At 38.4% G+C, this 18,814-nt stretch overlaps 1 protein-coding gene across 8 annotated transcripts in view; it reads left to right on the top strand.

The window, feature by feature from the left end:
• CPEB3 (cytoplasmic polyadenylation element binding protein 3) overlaps nucleotides 1-18,814 on the top strand; it is a 70,505-nt gene that overhangs the window by 41,007 nt on the left and 10,684 nt on the right. For 5 of the 8 annotated variants that reach the window (XM_081192186.1, XM_081192187.1, XM_081192184.1 and 2 more), the window contains 3 exons: nucleotides 5,217-5,240; nucleotides 10,321-10,488; nucleotides 10,592-10,681. In XM_081192186.1, coding sequence (XP_081048312.1) covers nucleotides 5,217-5,240; nucleotides 10,321-10,488; nucleotides 10,592-10,681 — 282 coding nt within the window. The remainder of the gene's footprint in view (nucleotides 1-5,216; nucleotides 5,241-10,320; nucleotides 10,489-10,591; nucleotides 10,682-18,814) is intronic. The other 3 variants (XM_081192185.1, XM_081192183.1, XM_081192189.1) reach the window with 1 other exon arrangement.

The raw sequence follows: 18,814 nt of genomic DNA, 5'->3' as shown, positions 1-18,814 counted from the left end.
TTAACCCACAGTGCCACCCACGTCTTAACATAGTTCTGAGGTAATTCCCCACTGTAAACAGGGACAGTAGCAAAATAGTATCCAAGAGATGTCTCTCTAATGTTCTGCCTAAAGGTTACCTAATAGAACCAATATCACCCTGTTGTAGTTACAGGCCACATATTAAATGTTCTATAATTTTAGCTAAGTTCCATTGTGAGAGTAAATACTAGGTTTTCAAAAGGAACTGGTCCGTTTGTGCTTAAACCTACTTCAGAATCCAATGCTAGACATGTCTTAGGGAATGAGGCCCTTGGAGGCTGACCTCATCATTTGAGAACAGAGTCACACTAATATACAAAATCTCTATTGCAGGATATATTTTAGTAACATGAATGTGTTCTGTAACTACACACAGATCTGGTTAACATGTAATGCTAAGCCAAACCAAGGCTTAGCACAAATGAGCAAACATGCTGGATCTCAGAGAGATTGCAGCTGCTTTGCTCCTTTGGTCCTGCTGCTGCCCTGCTGCGAGTTAATGCATGGTTTGGCTTAGCATTATGTCTGAATCCAGGCTTGTGGTTTATCTCCCCTAGACAAACCATAAGTGGTAACCCATAGAACAAACCTTGGCTACTGTTTGGGCTTCATTAGGAGCAAGATAAATGTTGAAAAAGTTGGCTTTTAGTGTAGTTGACTTTTCCAGTATAACTGGAAGCTAGACTCTGGAAAAATCAGCTATTAACAAACGTAAGACATATTATCCACAGCAGTCAGTTGATTTTTTCATAGGAAGTTGCTTCAAACCAAAGTATTAGATTTAGATGTGGTTTGTGCACTTTTGCCATGCAGTGACTTGCCAACTTGCTTCTTGCTTCTATTCTGCTCCTATTCTAGGACAAAAGGAGGAATGGGTTGAAATATATTTTTGATAGATAGTATTTAGTTGACTGAGATTAATTAGCATTTTCATTATCCAAGCATTTTTGTCCTTCCTTCCCTAGTTCCATGGAAACGTTTTACTAACATGTCATATTATTTTCTTTATGTTTAGTCATTAGTATCATTTAATTTTTTTTGAGCGGGGGGGGGGGAGTTATGGTTGTAAGTTGTTTTTAATTGTTTTTAATCTTGTGTTTTAATGTTGTGACCCACCCTTGGACCTTAGATTGAAGACTAGGTAGTTAATAAATAATTATTCATCATTATCATCATTATTCATTTCATTTCTATACTGCTTTATATTGTTAAGAAAAAAAATCTGTCGTTTACAACCTACCTTTAAACACCAAACAAAGCAATCCATAATAAAACATTATTGAAGAAAGTCAAAATATAAAGTATACATTCAAAGCAACATAATTACCAGGAAACTAAAATATTATCTTAAAGATTTAAAACATTACAGAGAGCAACTTCGGAATGTACATTTGACACAGCAGAGTTAACAAAAAAAAAAAAACACCCTTAAACATTACAAAAGAAAACTTTACTAGAAGGCAAATAAAAATGCACTCTTAAAACAGCATAATTAGCAAGAGAATAAAATATTATCATAAGCATAGAACATATTTGCATCTGTTGCTACTAACCACTGTTCATGGCAAGTGGCAGCTGTGGAAGTTCCGGTTTGATGACCTGGGTTTGCCCTAAGAGGCAGCCAAAACCATCTCTCATCTCTTCAGCAGTCTCAACCTTTGTAGCTGGAGTGAATCAGGCCTCAGCCTCCCAGGCCAGGTGGAAAAAGGCCTGCAGGGCAGGCAGGGAATGGGCTGTCCAAATCTCATAGCCAAGATGGTCTCCGGCCACAGTTTTCTGGTACTTCTGAACCATACTGTTGTCTAATGTGGCTAGTGTAAGCTTCCTATTCCTTCATTATTTCTCTGTTGTCCATATGACATTCTCCTCCAAATCACTGCCTTCCTGCACTTAATGTTTGATGTATTACAGCATTTTAAATTTTTTTTGGAAGCCACCCAGAGTGGCTGGGGAAGCCCAGCCAGATGGGCGGGGTATAAATAACAAATTATTATTATTATTATTATTATTATTATTATTATTATTATTATTATTATTATTTTATTCCTTTTCCTTAAGTCTGGATTTTCTTATACCTGGGATACTCCAAAAAGTGGAGGAAAGGAATGATGAGATTTGGAGTGGAACAATATTCAGGGTCTCAAATAGTGGCTGTTGAAGGGTAAACAGGATCTTGTGGTGAATGGTTGGTGGAAAGGAAGCAGAAGCCGTAGAGGAAACGTTTGTTCAAAGGATGAGATCCAAGATATACAGAATGGAAGAGAGAATAGAGATATGGTAGCATTGGGTGTTCGATTTAAGACCCATGTGACGCTCATCTTGCACGACCCAGTAGGCATGGGGAATCTTATCTTTGGAAGGGCGAAGGCACTTGTGCAAAAACCAACTGGTGGAGCTCTTCAACTTAACATGATAGAGGTGGAACATAGATAGTCTGTGTGCCACTAAGATGATATAAATCACCTCCCTTGACAAACAAGATTTTGATTTTTTTTGATTAAATGGTTTATAAAATTTCTTAAATATTATTGTGGCTTTCGTGGGGCTTTTTAAAATTGCATTTAATTTTTAAAAGCTGATGCTTCTGAATGATGACTGATAATGTAGCATTAGGTTGGTTCTGGAGGCAAGTGCCAGAAGGTGATGGTGGGAATCTATTGCTCTGCCTCTTGGCCCTTTCATTAATTGGATGCCACAGGATTCCATCTTCTTTCAGTCCTTTTTTTAAAGTTGGCACTTAAAGCACAAAGAAATGTGATAAATAAAAGCATTTCAAAACTAGCTATAATTTCCTCCCTCCCTCATCCTGTCCCTTGCCAAGGGGAACAATGATCAGTGAAACAAAAGAAATAATACATTAAAAGAAAAGTTACATAACCTGCCCCACCCCATATTTATGCAAACATTAAATTGCATGAAGTTTTCTTAAGAAATCTAAGACTTTGGAAAAACTCAAGGAATCTTTGCCAAATACTTTGAAATTTTTCCCGGCAGTCACACTTAAGATAAATAATTTTCTCTTTCACAGCCATGTTGGTAAAATCTTGTGTCCAAATTTCTGGATCTGAACTAGCTTAGCACAGCAGGACCAATTGTTTAGCTTCATTGTTCATTAATTGTTTAGCACATTGAATCCAAGCTTTCAGATGTTTGTTTGGCCCCGATAGATGTGTTAAGTATCCTAAAATTTCATATATAGAACATAGATTAAATGGCATATTTAAGACATGTGAATGAATGCCAGTTCTGCATTCCAAAAGTTGAGGCTGTGAAGTATGTCCGTCCCTCCCAAACTGCAACCCTGCCCTGTTTCTCAGTAGCTACATGAAATCTCTGAGTGAAGTCATGTGGAGTTCCAGGCTGAAATATTATCAGAGCTGAGTAACCTCAGCATACTATCTCATTAGTTTCTAGGAAGACTGTGGGCTTATGAGACCAGAGTATAATACTCCAATCCTGTTTGGTCTTTGGGCTCAACTCTGTGGGCTTTTCTTTTAAACCCCTGCTCAGAACTGGAGTACCTTAAGGACACCTCTCTTTTTATATGTTCCCTTCCATGCACTCCAGTCATCCCACTGAAAGCGATCACTGACCTGATTATTAATGTTCATAATCACTGTCTGATTATTAATGTTCATTTACTGCGGCTATGTTTTGTTGCTATTGCTTTTTTATTGCTGTTTCCAAAATATTTATTATATTTTGACCTTATTAAAGGACAAGAGGGATAAAATTTTCTTGCCAGTTTAGTTCTTACACAGCCCACTGCCTACACACCCTTTCCACCAAGGGTTATGCAGTCCATAGCTGAAACAGCAGAACATACCTATTTTAAAAATAAACAGAGTAAGTCATACTCCAAGAAATCCTATTGCCATGATTAAATTAAGCCATTTGATTCATTGGGCCTCCTCTCTGAATGTAGGTCACTTGGCTTACAACCATTTGAATTCTGTTAAGTTTATGTTGTGTGAATGTGAAAATGAGCTACATATTGGCTAGAAGAGTCAAATCTTCTTCAGCTACAATGCCAAAAATGTTCGTCTTGCAGTCATGAGCTATTCACTATTTTTATTTGGGAAGTGCTTTCTGGTTGCCACGTAGATAGGGATGTCCATTAAGCTAGCTTCATACAAAGGATTATTTGTCTGGCTGAATTCCATAAAGTTCTGTGTTTAAATCATGCCCCCCTCCGTAAATATAAAAACACATTTGGACAGTATTCCCCCACCTACCCAGCCTGCCTGCATTTTTCTCTGTGATAGAAGAGAAATACAAGGAGAATACAAAATTCAGAGATTGCTGCAGCAGGGAGGCAGCAATCAGAAAATGAAAACTATATCCATTTGCTGTTCTCAGTGTGATAATAGACCTTGCATTTCTAGGAAAAGCGTGTGTGACTAAAATGCAGAGATGCTATGTCAGGTAGTATTGTGGGAGCTTCATAAAGATTCAGCTGCATAAAGCAATGTATAGAAATTCACACTAACCCATTTAATTAACTCAGAGCTTCATTTACCAAATGGCTTGTTTCAGTTGTCTGCCTCAATCAGATAAGCACCCTTCTGCTGTTTCTTCTACTACATTTAGTAACCCATGTACTATTATCATAGCTCAGTTTTGTCAAGGTTTGTAAAAAACTATCAAACCCCACTTTGGGGGCTATAATGTTTAAAAAAAATTAAAAATACGTTGAACATTTTTGTAAGAATTAGAGTTTTCTAGTGAGTTTCTTCATTGACATTATTTTGCCAAGATCTGAGATAAATACTGAAAATTAGTGTTGCTGTGAAATACAAATATGTGTGCGCACACAACTTTTAGTTTTATGTCTAGCCATTTAAACAGATACTGTTGGGCGGTTATGTTTTGACAATGCACATTGCTGAGTTTTCAGTGCTGTATTTATTTATTTCTACTGAGTTCTGTGAGGAACTCTTTTAAAAATGCTTTCTACATAAAAATCATTCAAGATAGGCATCTGGATAAATGTCTACATCCTCTAGACACCTACTACAGATTCTTTGCTATTGGGGAGACGTGTTGCCCAGACAGTGCTTCTCTCAGTCACTAACCCTAGGACTGTTTGAATTACTTAAACTACTTTCTTCAAAAGCTGAATTTTACCGAAAACAATATATATAGTAATTACTGTTATGCCAATACCCACTATATTTTTCTGTATTTACATGCAGCCAGGAGCTATGGGCGGAGACGAGGTAAAAAAAATATTTTAAATTTTACTGAATATGGTGATGGGAACAGCAAATTGAGGCTATGTACAGCTGGTTACTCCTGTGGGGCAACAGGAGTGTTTCCCCCTTGCTGCCATAGTGGCACTAGTCCCAATACTGGATATATAGCTTTATAGTAATATGAACATAGTGGAGAAGTGTTTTTGAAAAGAGAGAGATTTTGTTTGTTTCTCTTAAAAAACACAGTGCTGTAGTGGTAGACAGTAGCTGCTGAACTGTCCAAAGTAAAATATTCATGAAATGTTGGTATATTACTAATGGCAAAAAAAGTTTAACTATTTTCAAAGATCTATGTGGACAGGTGTGGGCCAACATCTATGATCTCACATGCTTTAACAACAAAAAAAAGAAAAATTGAAGCGCTCAATTTTCTATTTTTTTAAAAAATTGTTGCTTTTAAGCATGTAAGATTATAGATGCTGATAAAAAATATCAAACATTTGCCTAGAAGAGGCACACCAGAGTATACATGTATTGTACCGCTGTTTCTGTGCCTTTGGGGACTTCTGGAGGTTTTTACTTTTCCCCAGGCACAGCTCCTAAAGCTATGACCCATTTCAGTTTTCATCAGAGACTATGATAGACCATAATAATATGTGTATATACTGTGGATAATTATTATTTTATCATGCCACCCCCAAGTCTGTAATGCTCTGTACAGCTTTCCTGTAACAGATTCTGTTTCTGCAATCATGCAATACAGATTTCTAATTGCTTGTGGTTAATTTATCACAAATCATTGTTTTGCTGCCAATTTTTAAAGTTATTATTTAATACTTGAAACTGAACTTGAGTAATTTAACCCATGCACATATTCTGCCTCGATGGTTTTTCAGTGATGCAGTATGTTTTATTACATTGTTGAAGTAGCAGCTTCAGTTTAAAGTTATGCTGAGATTTTTTTTAAAGACCATGCTTCTCATTTTAAAATTGAGAGAAAGGTTTCTGCTGAAATTAGCATGTTAGTTTTGAAGTTTCCTAGGAGAGAGAGAGAGAGAGATGGGGGGAGGGCAGGCTACTGTGGCCCTTTAAAGGAGAACGTTATTCTTACTGGTTTCTGTGCAATCCCACATACGGCTTCTGTGTTTGCATACAGCAAACTTCAGCACCTAGAGCAGGGGTCAGCAAACTTTTTCAGCAGGGAGCCGGTCTACTGTCCCTCAGACCTTATGGGGGGCCGGACTATATTTTTTGGGGGGAATGAATGAATTCCTATGCCCCACAAATAACCCAGAGATGCATTTTAAATAAAAGGGCACATTCTATTCATGTAAAAACACGCTGATTCCCAGACTGTCCGCGGGCCAGATTTAGAAGGCGATTGGGCCGGATCTGGCCCCCGGGGCTTAGTTTGCCTACCCATGACCTAGAGCATAGATAACGAACTTTGTGACCCTCCAAATGTTGTTGGAGTCCAACTCCCACCATCCCCAGCCAACATGACCAATGATCCCCAAAACCAAGGGCCGTCCTTGGGGTACATGCTTAAGGGACCATAGGCTGTACTTTTGTGCTTGGATACTTCATGATGAAAAGAAAGTCCCAAATGTTGATTTGCATAGGCCTGTTTGACAGCACAGATGACCATTTCAAGAAGTATTGTTACAGGTATCAACCTCCCCGCTCCCTCCCAAAATACTGCCATGCTCTCTGTCTGTAGCCAGTCTACTCAGTCACCATTTCCAGACTTGAATAATATGGCCAAACACTATATCTGCCAATCATTCCAACGATGTGCCACTGGCTGGCTGACCAGTGAGGGCCTACAGGATTTCATGCTTCTCAAATTTCCATATCAGCCATGACATGGCTGCAATCCTAAATACTTAGTTGTAAGTAAGTTCCATTAAAATCATAAGTCCTGTTAAAATATTTCTTAGTAGACATGTATAGCAATGCACTGTTAATATACTAAGGGCTAGAGTAAAAATATCTTAGTCTTGTTTGCAACCTTCTATTTTAAAAGGCACAAATACTATCTGTCTTTGAAATATAAGCACTGAAGAAAACTATGTGGAGCAGGGAACACATTAGCAACTGGATCCCCCGCCCCCAGCTAAGCAGAGTTTGTTAGTTAATCAAAACTACTAAAAGGAATATTCTCATAGTTCATATCCTAACTTGCATAGGGAAGTTTTCTTATTTTTCTATCTGCCTCCTTTTTTTGACTCTTACGGCAGTGGATACCTGGCTTTTTCCATCATTTCTAGGCAGGGTTACATGATGGTGCTTGAGGCTAGAGGGGAATATTAGATCTGAGACGCCTCCCCTTTTCTACTTATATTTTGTTGCTATTGTTCTGCGTGCATGTTACACTTTTCTGTCATTTTCATTTCTGTCCTTAACTAAATATTGAATTGTTTCACTTTTAAAATTAGAGTTGTGAATGCAGAATAACTGTTCCCAACACCATTATCTAATTAAGAGGGAATGCAAGAACACACACATTTCAGTTCACCAAAGGAGAAAGCAAAACAATCAACGCATTAAAGAGTCATTATCCTATTCTCTATTTTCTTTTACTGAATTTTAGAGAAAATAATAGAGAATTTTTGAGTCATCTTGCACGTCGAACTTCTGTTGTTGTTTTACTCACATGTAAAATTCAATTTTGAAAAACTGTTTCCAGATAATGAAACTTTGGAAAATTATATTTAAAATGATAATAAAACAGGTTTATTAAAAATGAAAAAAGTTTGTAGGTTGACATTAGATGTTGCAGTTGCCTTGCTTTGGGGATTGCTGATGCATCAGTGCCATGGATGTTTATTGGATAACGATGAGCACGCATGAAGCAAAATGCCTTCTATTTTGGCACCAAGTCTATGGAATAGCAAAATGTATTTCGAGTGTTTTGGGTGCTGCTGCTTAGTATTATGCTAGAAACATTTACAACTTTTGACCTACTGGATTTTAAAGCAACTTAAATGATTTTTGTTGCTTATAAATTTGTTTAGCTGGTATTTATTATTTTAATTGTCTTGATTAATTTTTGATAGAAATGGATACAAATACCTTAAATAAACAAAAATCTAGAAAGACCCACAGGGTTAAGACTATCTCTACAATTCTGAACTAGCGTAACATTTTAAAGTGAAAGCTGAGATGACCAGCATTCTTTCTAACAAGCTTCCTTGTCAAGATAAAATTTCACCGAGCAGCGCTGACACATGAACAGGGAAAGACTGAAGAAACTAATTATTGATGAAAATGTTGGACTTGGATCCAAAGATAAGTTAATTTAACCTAAGGAAGTTTACAGAAGAAAAATTTTATGTTCCTTACAGCCACCTGAACCTCCCAAAAATCTTTTTCAGAGGTTTTGGCATGTGACATTGGGGGCACTGCAGGAGGTGAGGAATTGAGTAGACCTCTGTCTGATTTCGGGCAGTCCTCTACTCCCTTAGCACACCCCATCCACACCCCTTCCTACATTGTTTAGGAAGGCCCTCTGATCCTCTGGAGTGACCCTGGAGTGGGGCACAGGTGGGTATTTGAGGAGAGGAGGGCGGGCATGCAAAACTTTCCTTCCATGTACTTGTTTTTATCTTGAGATCCAACCCATAGTTTTTGAGTGTATCCAAAATAGGAATTACAGTATGATTGGATCTTGCAAGGGTGTTATGTTCTGCGGTGGTGTGTATACACAAAAACATGTATACCTGAACTGCTCCCACATGACCATCCTTACCTTCCAAGCAAGGCAGAGAGCATCCCAGAGCCCAATAAGCAAGTCTGAAAACCAAGTTACAAAATGACCTTTTAAGCTCTCTACCTTGCATGCAATTTGTGGGCTTTCAAACAGACTGTGCAAGGTAAAAATAATGCAAGTTAATTGTGCGTCAGATGCGATCATACTATATTGGCTACTTACATTAATTAGGACTTGCTCATGCTTCCACTTTAGTCTTTACATTTTAAGATGAAATTTTCTAAGGCATCCAGCATTTCTTCAAAGCAAGCACCTTAGCATGGAGTGTTCCCCCATGTGTTTAAAATTGTTCAGGTGTTTAATACAACTGGCCCTTTCAAAACTTTTTAGTTTCCTAAATTTATAGTATATTGCCCATTATAATTATTATGAACATTCCAGGTGACAGAATAAGAGATTAATCTTCTGTGTTTGATTTTTATTACAATAATAATAATAATTTCCTAGGCAACTAAAACATAGATGCTGGACAAAATACATTAACATTTACAAAATCCTACCTGCAGACCTACATTCTAATCAGTGGTATAAAACATGAAAATGGCTACAGATAAATTTTGTGATCTACAAACAGAATGGGCTACTTTATCATCTTTTATCTCCTCTTTCCATGCTAGCCAAAATTAATTTCTGAACTCACTTGACCATTGTGTGTATTGTGTGCATCTGGATGAATGAGTAAGGGGGTCCCAACATTACCCTCATCATCTGCACATGTTCAAACCGGTCATTGCTGGTAACATGCTTGAAATGTATTGATATCAGAAATGACACTTATTCACATGTATGGTTGGAGGATCAAGTACATATTAAAAAAATTGTGTGGTGGTTGGTTGGTTGGTTGGCATTTGTCTACGCCATCAACTCCAAGGCATGTGGTAAAGCCCCAGGAAAGGACAGAATCCCAGCAGAAGTGCTGAAAGCAAACCTCAACTCGTCCCTCATGATGCATGATGATATAATTATTATTCACAGCATCTGAACCCACCTATATTTGACACAGGTGTCTTACATCATCAATTTGACACTTGTAGATGCTCATCTAGAGTAACAGTGTATTATTGGTTAGTGATCTGAGTACCACTGTTCAAGTCATGCTGTAATATGGGGTAGAGGTAGGCAAGAGAAAAATTTTGTACTCATCTGCAATATAGAATTCACTTACCTCTGGCTACAACAGTGATTGCATAGCATGATAGAAGGGATTTTAAAACCCATTGGGGGGAAGCATGAACTGAAACATTTTAAAACACTCTTAGTTTGTTCATTGAATATGTCTTTCCAGAAAAGTGTAATGTTCTGACTTCTAATACACTACAACATTTTTTGCAGGTCGTTCTTCACTCTTTCCTTTCGAAGATGGCTTCTTAGATGACAGTCATGGTGACCAGTCTTTATCATCGGGTCTTAGCTCTCCAACCCGCTGTCAAAATGGTGAAAGAGTGGAACGTTATTCTAGAAAGGTGTTTGTTGGAGGTCTGCCTCCTGACATTGATGAAGGTACTATGAAATAGTAATGTTCAGTGTGGGGAGAGGAAGGGAAATATTGTCATTTTCCTTGAAGTTCCCTTTCTAAAGGTCTTTACAACTTTTTTTTATATAGATGAAATCACTGCCAGCTTTCGTAGGTTTGGACCTCTTGTAGTAGACTGGCCTCATAAAGCTGAAAGCAAGTCATATTTTCCACCTAAAGGTAATCGGGTTAATATAAGCCTTCTGCTGCATGTAAATGTTCCTTCTGTGTGTGAATGTTATTTTTAAGTATACGTTTTTAAGTGCTTGAAGTATTTTTAAATTAAGCTGCTTCTGATGGTAGAATATGAAATAAACACAAAAAGGATGTCCTTTTAACAGTATTTTTTTTAGAAATGAATTTAGAATTTCAGCACATGAGGCTTTGTATGTGAATAGTTTCTTTCTTCTCTTTCTCTAAAGACATATGTGGTTCTTGGCTTTTTCTTTTGGCTTTTCAAAGTTCTTTAATCTCTCTCTTGAGCATGTGCACAGGGTCACTCTAACAATATGCTAGATGCAATATCATTGTGTTTGCTAGTATTTTAGGACATAAATTCATAACCATTTGCTTGCGTGTCCAGCATCTGGATTGTTTAAAAGAGCTTAAAGTTGTTGCAATGCTAGTCCATGCAAGACTTCATAGTCACAGGCATACTGTATAGGACAGGAGTAGCCAGTGTGGTGCCTTCCAGATATTGCTGGACTACATTTTCCATCACACCTGATGATTAGCCTAGAAAAATGTATGCCACTTCAATAGGCCGTATTTTGGGCTGTGAACGTACATTTCCTCTTCTCTAGCTGGGTTGAACTGAGTTGATTAATAGTAAGTGAAGCATCTCTAGCAGTAATATTTTTGAGAGCATGCTGACTAATAAGATTCATGGTTCCTATTCAGACTATGGGGCAGATCACTGGAGGATCTTCCACTTGATCATTGTTTATGTTAAAAACAACTGTATTTTTCCAAAATGATTTTTAACTATAGCAAAAAATGACGCAATGGATATGCTATATAAACATGTTGATGAGAAAACCAAAATGAATCAGTTAACCAACCAGTTTGATTGCAAAGTTTAAAGATGCCTTTTCCCCAAAGAGCATTTGTAGAAGGCTATGATTTTATTTTTATTTTATCGTACAGGCCTAGGGTAAAACCAGTTTCTACTTCACCAGGTGATTCCTAATAGTGTGTGGGTTTCAGAGTTGCCTTTGAGCTCACATAAAGAATTGCAGTCCAGGAGAGACTCCTCCCTGGGGGAACAGTGGGGTTTCTTATTGCCTGTTTCCCTCCCTCTGTGGCATCGGTTTCACTATTCCACAGATTTCTGCATCCCCATAGGGAAGATTTTCAGAAGAGACGGGGGTCTGAAGGAGCAGGGGGAGAAAGAATTGGCAAAAATCACTTCCCTTCTTCCTCCAGCAGAAGCATCCCATGAGTACATGGGAACTATGGAGCCATGCCAGCATGTTTCCTCTTGCTTTAGTTTTAAAAAATACCTATTGCTGAACTGCAAAAGGCCTTAATTGTTACTGTTGGAAGCAGTTTAAACTACCTTTGAGGAAGCTAAATCAGTGCTCTGTCATGCTTGTAAAAATCTTGTTGAGTAAGATCTATTTTAGCAGAAGACAAGGAAACAGTCTTTTCCTATTTTTATCATGGTTCTAATGTGGGAAACAGCTTTCAAAGCCCCTGCCAGTTGCCCTGAATGTCTGTCTGAAAGTGCTAAAGAACACTCGGTCACAACTGTTCCAGATTATTTATAACTGACTTCTGAGCTGTCAAAGCTTTCAGCACAAACCCTGTAGCACGAATATATTAAACTCTGTTGGTCAGGTAAACTTGGGAACAGGTACTTAATTGACAACTGCAGTACCATTCCTTCTGTGTTCAAAAGGCTAGTGCCTTTGCAAGTATGTTCACATTCTTATGTCAACAGTCTTTGTTATAATGTTTCTAACTCCTCCTGAGCACTCTTCTCACCCATCACTGGTTGTCAGGATGCTTAAAAAATAACCTTGCCAATGTTTCCTGAGATCAACATCTATGCTAGCTAGCTAAGAGTACTTTTTACTGTATCCTTTGCAGCATTTTGTTTTCTTGTGGCTTGTAAATATTTTAAAAGTTTATCTCAGGCTTATCACTGTAGTTGTGCAACACCATGGGTGTCACACCCCTTTTCTATAAGTGTGCTTTGAATCTTCTAGGTAACCCACCAAATCTTTGACCATTCAACCAGCATTGTCACATTCCAACTCTCTTAAGTGAAGGGGAGCTTTTGTGTTTTGATGGCACAGAGACACTTGGCAAGTACTGCTCCTTTTATTGGCTGTAGCGCCATAGTGTGGAAAACTTCTTCATGTCACCCAGCAGCTTTTTGGGTTAAAGACTTGGAATCCTACCGAAGGTCTGCTTGCCATCTAAAGTTGTATGTTCCCATTCCTGTCTTAATTTTGCAGTGGTCAACATTAGGGAAGTCTTCGGTTGTATTTCTGGAATTTCCACCCACAAAGCCTATTACTCCCATTGCTTTGTCAGCCCCACACTTTTTATGTGATGAGTATGTACATCTTCAGTCAATTATGTCCCTGTAATTGTTGGGAAACTCCTCCGTCACTTCGTGGTAATGATGGTTCCAAGGTAGTTGTTGACAGAAGCCCTCCTGGCAGCCCCACTGGGGCAAGTCAGAATGGAATAGTTGACGTAGTGGCAAGGAATACCTGAGTTGTGCTGGGAAGAGGATGTTTGTTGCACAGCAACATTTCAACAGCAGACATGAGAGCAACTTAACCAGGAAGTCTGCCGTGTACATCAGCAGAATCACCACTCCTCTTGGTTCTAAGTACTAGGAGTTCACATCCAAGGTTGTTGAAGCTTTGCATGAGATGTCAGGTAAAGGAGAGAGAATCTATACGAAAGATTGGACAACTTTCCCCTTGGGTTAGTGGTCCTGTACTGAAAAGCACAACTCTACTCCTTTGGTGTCTTCAGATTTAGGTAATGCATATTGAATCAGCTGCTTTCTCTACTACCAAGTTGTGAAAAACTGCCAACAACACATTCAACAGCTACAAACAGCTCAAAGATTTCACTGAAAGAAAGCTCATCTTGGCTAGTGTTAAAGAGGCACAAAGATTGAAAGGTGCCAAAGCTATGGAGCCCCTTCCCCCATTCTTTGTCTTTTCTCCACCCTACTTTTTGACTAAGTTAATTTAAGTCACATTCCTGAATAAATACTGGCCAGCTCTCCCTGCCACAGTGTTAATCAAGAATCCCGTTTTGAATACCTTGCTTTCCTCTCACTGAAGTAGCTTGATGATGATCCACCCTGCTTCCAAGTTGAATTTATTTTACCAGAGTTTTGTGTCTCGTATGAGTTCTGCTTTTCTTTTCCACATAACATCTGACCCAGCTATACAATCAAAATCCCCAGATCTTCCCCCAATGCTCTCCTGTCATTCAAATTCTAAGCCTTACTTACTAGTCAAGTCGCATGTTGCCGAAATACAAAGTTTATTGATACTTCTCACAACCCTGTTCTTTGTGATCTTTCAGGTACATTATTATTATTCTACACAAACTCTCGGAAAAATCATCAGGCACTACTACCTACAGATTGCCTTCTTTTTTACTCTATCCAATGCTTAGGAAGCAGTTGCATCTTCCTATTCTACTAATTTAACCAAAAGACCTCTAACTTGTTGCTGAGCACCGTTACTCTGAGATGTTTTACTCCTGAGCCAATTACGGTACTAGGAAATGATACCTTAAAGTCATCACTCAAATGTATATGTAATTATTGTTATTTAAACAATCACCACAAATCATTTAAATATTCTTATGGTTTGTATCCTAAGCTAAGTGTGCTGCTTATTAAACAGTAATGCTGTGGATTAAATATTAAATCAAAAAGCTGTAATTGCAAAGGCCAACCATCTTCATACTATGTTAATAAATAGAGTCTTAGAGTGCTAAGAACATAAGTGTTTTCACACAGCTGACTTCTCGGAATTAAAACTGAGTCCCTATATTTGAACAAGAGATTGCTATTTCTGGTCTCTGAGACATTCAAAAAATGGCTTTCACATAGCATTTTACATTCTCCATATTCTGAAGCACTGCACTATGTGTGATGTGGGTATTAGTTCCATCCATGATTTTGCTTCTATGAAAAACTGAAGTAGCATTTGTTGTTTTGAAGATTCTTGGAGTGTGTTATATATTGCTGAGGATTACAGTACAGTATGTCCAGGGCAAATGGCAAAGCACCGTATTTTTCTGTGTATAAGACACCCCCATATATAAGACAACCCCTTTTTTTTAAATCCCAAAATTAAGAAATTGGGCCAGAGACCAAACTCGAGCTTGGGCCGCCCACACCAGAACTCAAACTCAAACCCCTGTGCATTCACCACCCATGTATAAGACAACCCCCCCCCCAATTTTTCACTATTTTTTAAACAAAAAACATCATCATACACAGAAAAATGTGGTTTTAGAGTTAATAAAAGGTATAACTTAGTTGATGCAGTTGTTCAAAGTAAGTATTTAGTTGCAAACAATTGAGTAAAGTGCATTTTGTGGTTATGGAGATAATTCTGAATATTTTGTGCATAAGCTTCCTATTAAGTTATGAAATGCCTGTTCTATTACTTAAAATTTGTATCTCACAATTATTCATAGAAGAGACTCTATAGAAGATACTGTAAAAATCCTAATAGTATTATTTAACATCTTATAGTGTGTTCAAAATGCTTTATATGCATTATTCTGTTGTAATCATATATCCAACAGTTATATAAGGTAAATCAGTGTCATTATCCCCCATATTGCAGATGGGGAGAAGTTTGATGAGAGAGGGTTGCTTACCTCAGGTCAGTTAGGAAGTTTGCAGCAGAAGCAAGATTTGAAGCAGGGGTGCCCTGATACAGAATTCAATCTCTTAGCCACTGTGCTTCATCACATAAAAATACGTTTGAAAATATAATTGGGTACATTAAATAGCAAGCACAGAAAACATCAAAAATGGTACCAGCCAATAAAAGTAACTTGCATAAGTGCATGATAAAATAAGAGCTTGGTCAGGTATGTTTTAGCAAAGATTTGGATTGATCAGTTAGTCTAGGTAAGAAAGCAGAGTCATGGAATAGGATAACCAAAGCTCTTTCCTAATGTTATCTTAAGGGGCATAGGCAAAATAAATGTGATTGCTGCAGGGTTTCCCCACTGGCTAACCTGCAGCTGAACTCTTCAAAAGCACATGCTGTGAAACATAATCCTCTTTACTGCTGTCGCCTTTCTCCCTACTTCATGTGCCAGGTATGCAAGTGGCACTGTCTAAATAAAAAACATAAATAGACTGGATGACAAAAAGCTTCAGAGTTTTAATTTTTTTTAAAAAAAATGCAGAATTGGTAAAATTAGTTTTGAAGAAGCCTGTATCCTTCAATTTGCATATTATATGATCTTTAAAACCACACAACTCAAATTCAGTTACGTATGAAGTAGATGATTGTATTTGTCCCCTCAACTTCATCCTGAATGTTCATGTATATAAATGTGTGGGTATGTGTGCATGCATGCATAATATGTGGGATGATAGCTCTATCTGTCATCTCTTTACACTTTTAGAATACAAAACTAAAACTTCATTTTCCTATGTTAATGCTAAACTGGTTTCTGAAGTGGTTGATTGTGTTTCATTCACAGAAATAGAAATGTAATTTTCTTACCTAGAAGTTATTCCACCTATTGCTACCAAGTGCCAAATCTAAATCGTACTTTAGGTTTGTTTTTTGTCTTGTCTATGAAAGACTACATACTATCTTAATTGTAACACAGTTCATCCTTGCCTCATTGAAATATTTGTTGTTGTTTTCTCATTCATTTGACTTTGACAAATACCATTTTAAAATTGAATATAGCACCTGAACTTTTTAGTATGTCCCTAGTCTACATTTTTAAGGGACGTGGGTGGCGCTGTGGGTTAAACCACAGAGGCTAGGACTTGCTGATCAGAAGGTCGGCGGTTCGAATCCCCGCGATGGGGTGAGCTCCCGTTGCTCGGTCCCACCTCCTGCCAACCTAGCAGTTCGAAAGCACGTCAAAGTGCAAGTAGATTAATAGTTACCGCTCCGGCGGGAAGGTAAACGGCGTTTCCGTACGCTGCTCTGGTTCGCCAGAAGCGGCTTAGTCATGCTGGCCACATGACCCGGAAGCTGTCTGCGGACAACCGCCGGCTCCCTCGGCCAATTAAGCGAGATGAGCGCCGCAACCCCGCCGCAGAGTCGGTCACGACTGGATCTAATGGTCAGGGGTCCCTTTACCTTTACCTAGTCTACATTTTGTTGCAAATTGTTATGGCCTGTACTAGCAGTTTAGTCTGATGCTTTAAAGTTGATGTGATTTTTTTGAAAGAAGAGCTGCCTTATAAAACTAAGGAGAAAACTGTAATCAAAACAGTAATATGAATATGTGTGTATTGATATTTCTACGTAAAAAGATGTAGTGGCCTGCCAAGAATAACCAAACCATAACAGTGGTTTGTAATGCTGGGTGCACTGATTTAAACAGGGTTTTTTTCTTTAAAAATGTTTAGGGGTACTCTCATTTTCCTACTCATATTGAAATACTGCCCCTCAATGAGGCCGGACTTAGATTCACAAAATGTTTAGGGTTATGCGTACCCCTGCATCCCCCCAGAAAAAAGCACTGGATTTAAATCAAGGCAACTCAAATTAATGAATTAAATCAACAAGAAAAATGGCTAATTTAAAGCACTGACTTAAAAGAAGTTTTGTATTGAAACTTCATATTTTCCCCCAAATAATGATGCAAACCATGACCACTAAACAATTAATTTAGAGTTGCAAAACCTTACTATAAATTATATCCTCCCTAAAAGAGGGCACATGTTGCGGTGAGACCTGGAGACCGACCACCTGTGTTGTGGGTGGGTAAGATTGGTCAGCCACAACACCCAATTGGTAGGTCCCTCAATGTTGGGTTCAATCTGGCCATCCGAGTTCCCAGGAGCTGACAACTTCTCAGTCTCCTGGTGTAATAAATGGCTTTTTCTGAGCATCAGAGGTTAATCCCCTGTTCTACAGCTTCTACAGCTCTGGATACCTACACACTCTATGGAGCAGCTGCCACAACAGCAGACCATTCCCCCTCTACCAGTTTATCTACCTTCCCTGATGGGCTGCATGACAGAGGCTACAGCAGTGTGGAAGTTTCCTCTCCTAATCCCTTTTCAATCCCCTCCTGAGAGACAGTGGTGCAGGAGAGAGTGGGAAAGCACCTAGTCCTTCACTTATCTGACCTGCCTTTTCTTCCTCTTCTTCCAACACATCCTGTGCTCCACCCTCCAGCTCTGAAAAGTTCCCTGCTTTCAACTCTTGCCTCCTGGCCTGTGCAGTACCGCACATGTCATTGACCGCCTCTCCTGAGTCAGACTCCAGCCCCCCTTCCCTCAGTGCACACTTGTCAGAGTCCTTCCAGTCCTGGACAGGAAACCCTTTTACCCTGACCCCGGTTCTGTTGGGGGCAGCTCTTCAAAGCTCATTGAAAATGGATCAGTTGACACAAATTTCTTGCATGTTTTCAATGGAGTGTTAAGGCAAAATAGATTTTCTTTATCCCTAGCAATAATTATGCTCTCTCTGTGTTGATTCGTCCTTTTATAGATTAACTTTCATTCCTTACAGTTTGCTTCTGTATTTGTGATGCAGAGATGCTGCTGCTGCATAAATTAGTTTAAAGCTTTAATACGAAGAAGTCCAATAGCAATAAGGAATAATGTCTTTTATGTGGCAATTTTCCTGTGGCTTTGTGACAGGAGGGCACTACATAGGAATCAAGCTGTAAAACTAATTTTTTTACCTCATCTGAAATGTTTATGCACCATTTCCTTGGTTGAATGAGTCAGCTGGCACTGCAGTACATTGCCACTGCCTAAAGAAACTAGCTTCATAGCCTAATATGCAATATCACTCTTCTGCAGTAGCTAAAGTAAGATTAGACTCTTCTATTTTGCAATTTCTTTAGCGCTAATGCCTTTGATGTTTTTGGAAAGCAAGTCACAGCACAGCAACGCTTTAAATGAAACTGCAGATTTTTTTTTAAGTACCTCTGGGTTCGTATTCTTAAATCAGCTTCTTTGACTTTTCATTTCATCCTTGGATTTTGAAGTACAATTTTATTAGTGTTCAAAGCATACAATTACAAAGTTAAAAAATATGCCTGACTCTAGAGCAATGACCATTTATGCTAATTGTAACTAATTAAAAAAAAAAGTTTCCTACATTT

Source organism: Podarcis bocagei, assembly GCF_964188305.1.
Source record: "Podarcis bocagei genome assembly, chromosome: 4".
Classification (NCBI taxonomy): Eukaryota; Metazoa; Chordata; class Lepidosauria; order Squamata; family Lacertidae; genus Podarcis; species Podarcis bocagei.
The sequence above is the reverse complement of the archived record's forward strand: the minus strand, read 5'-3'. Positions and strand labels throughout refer to the sequence as shown.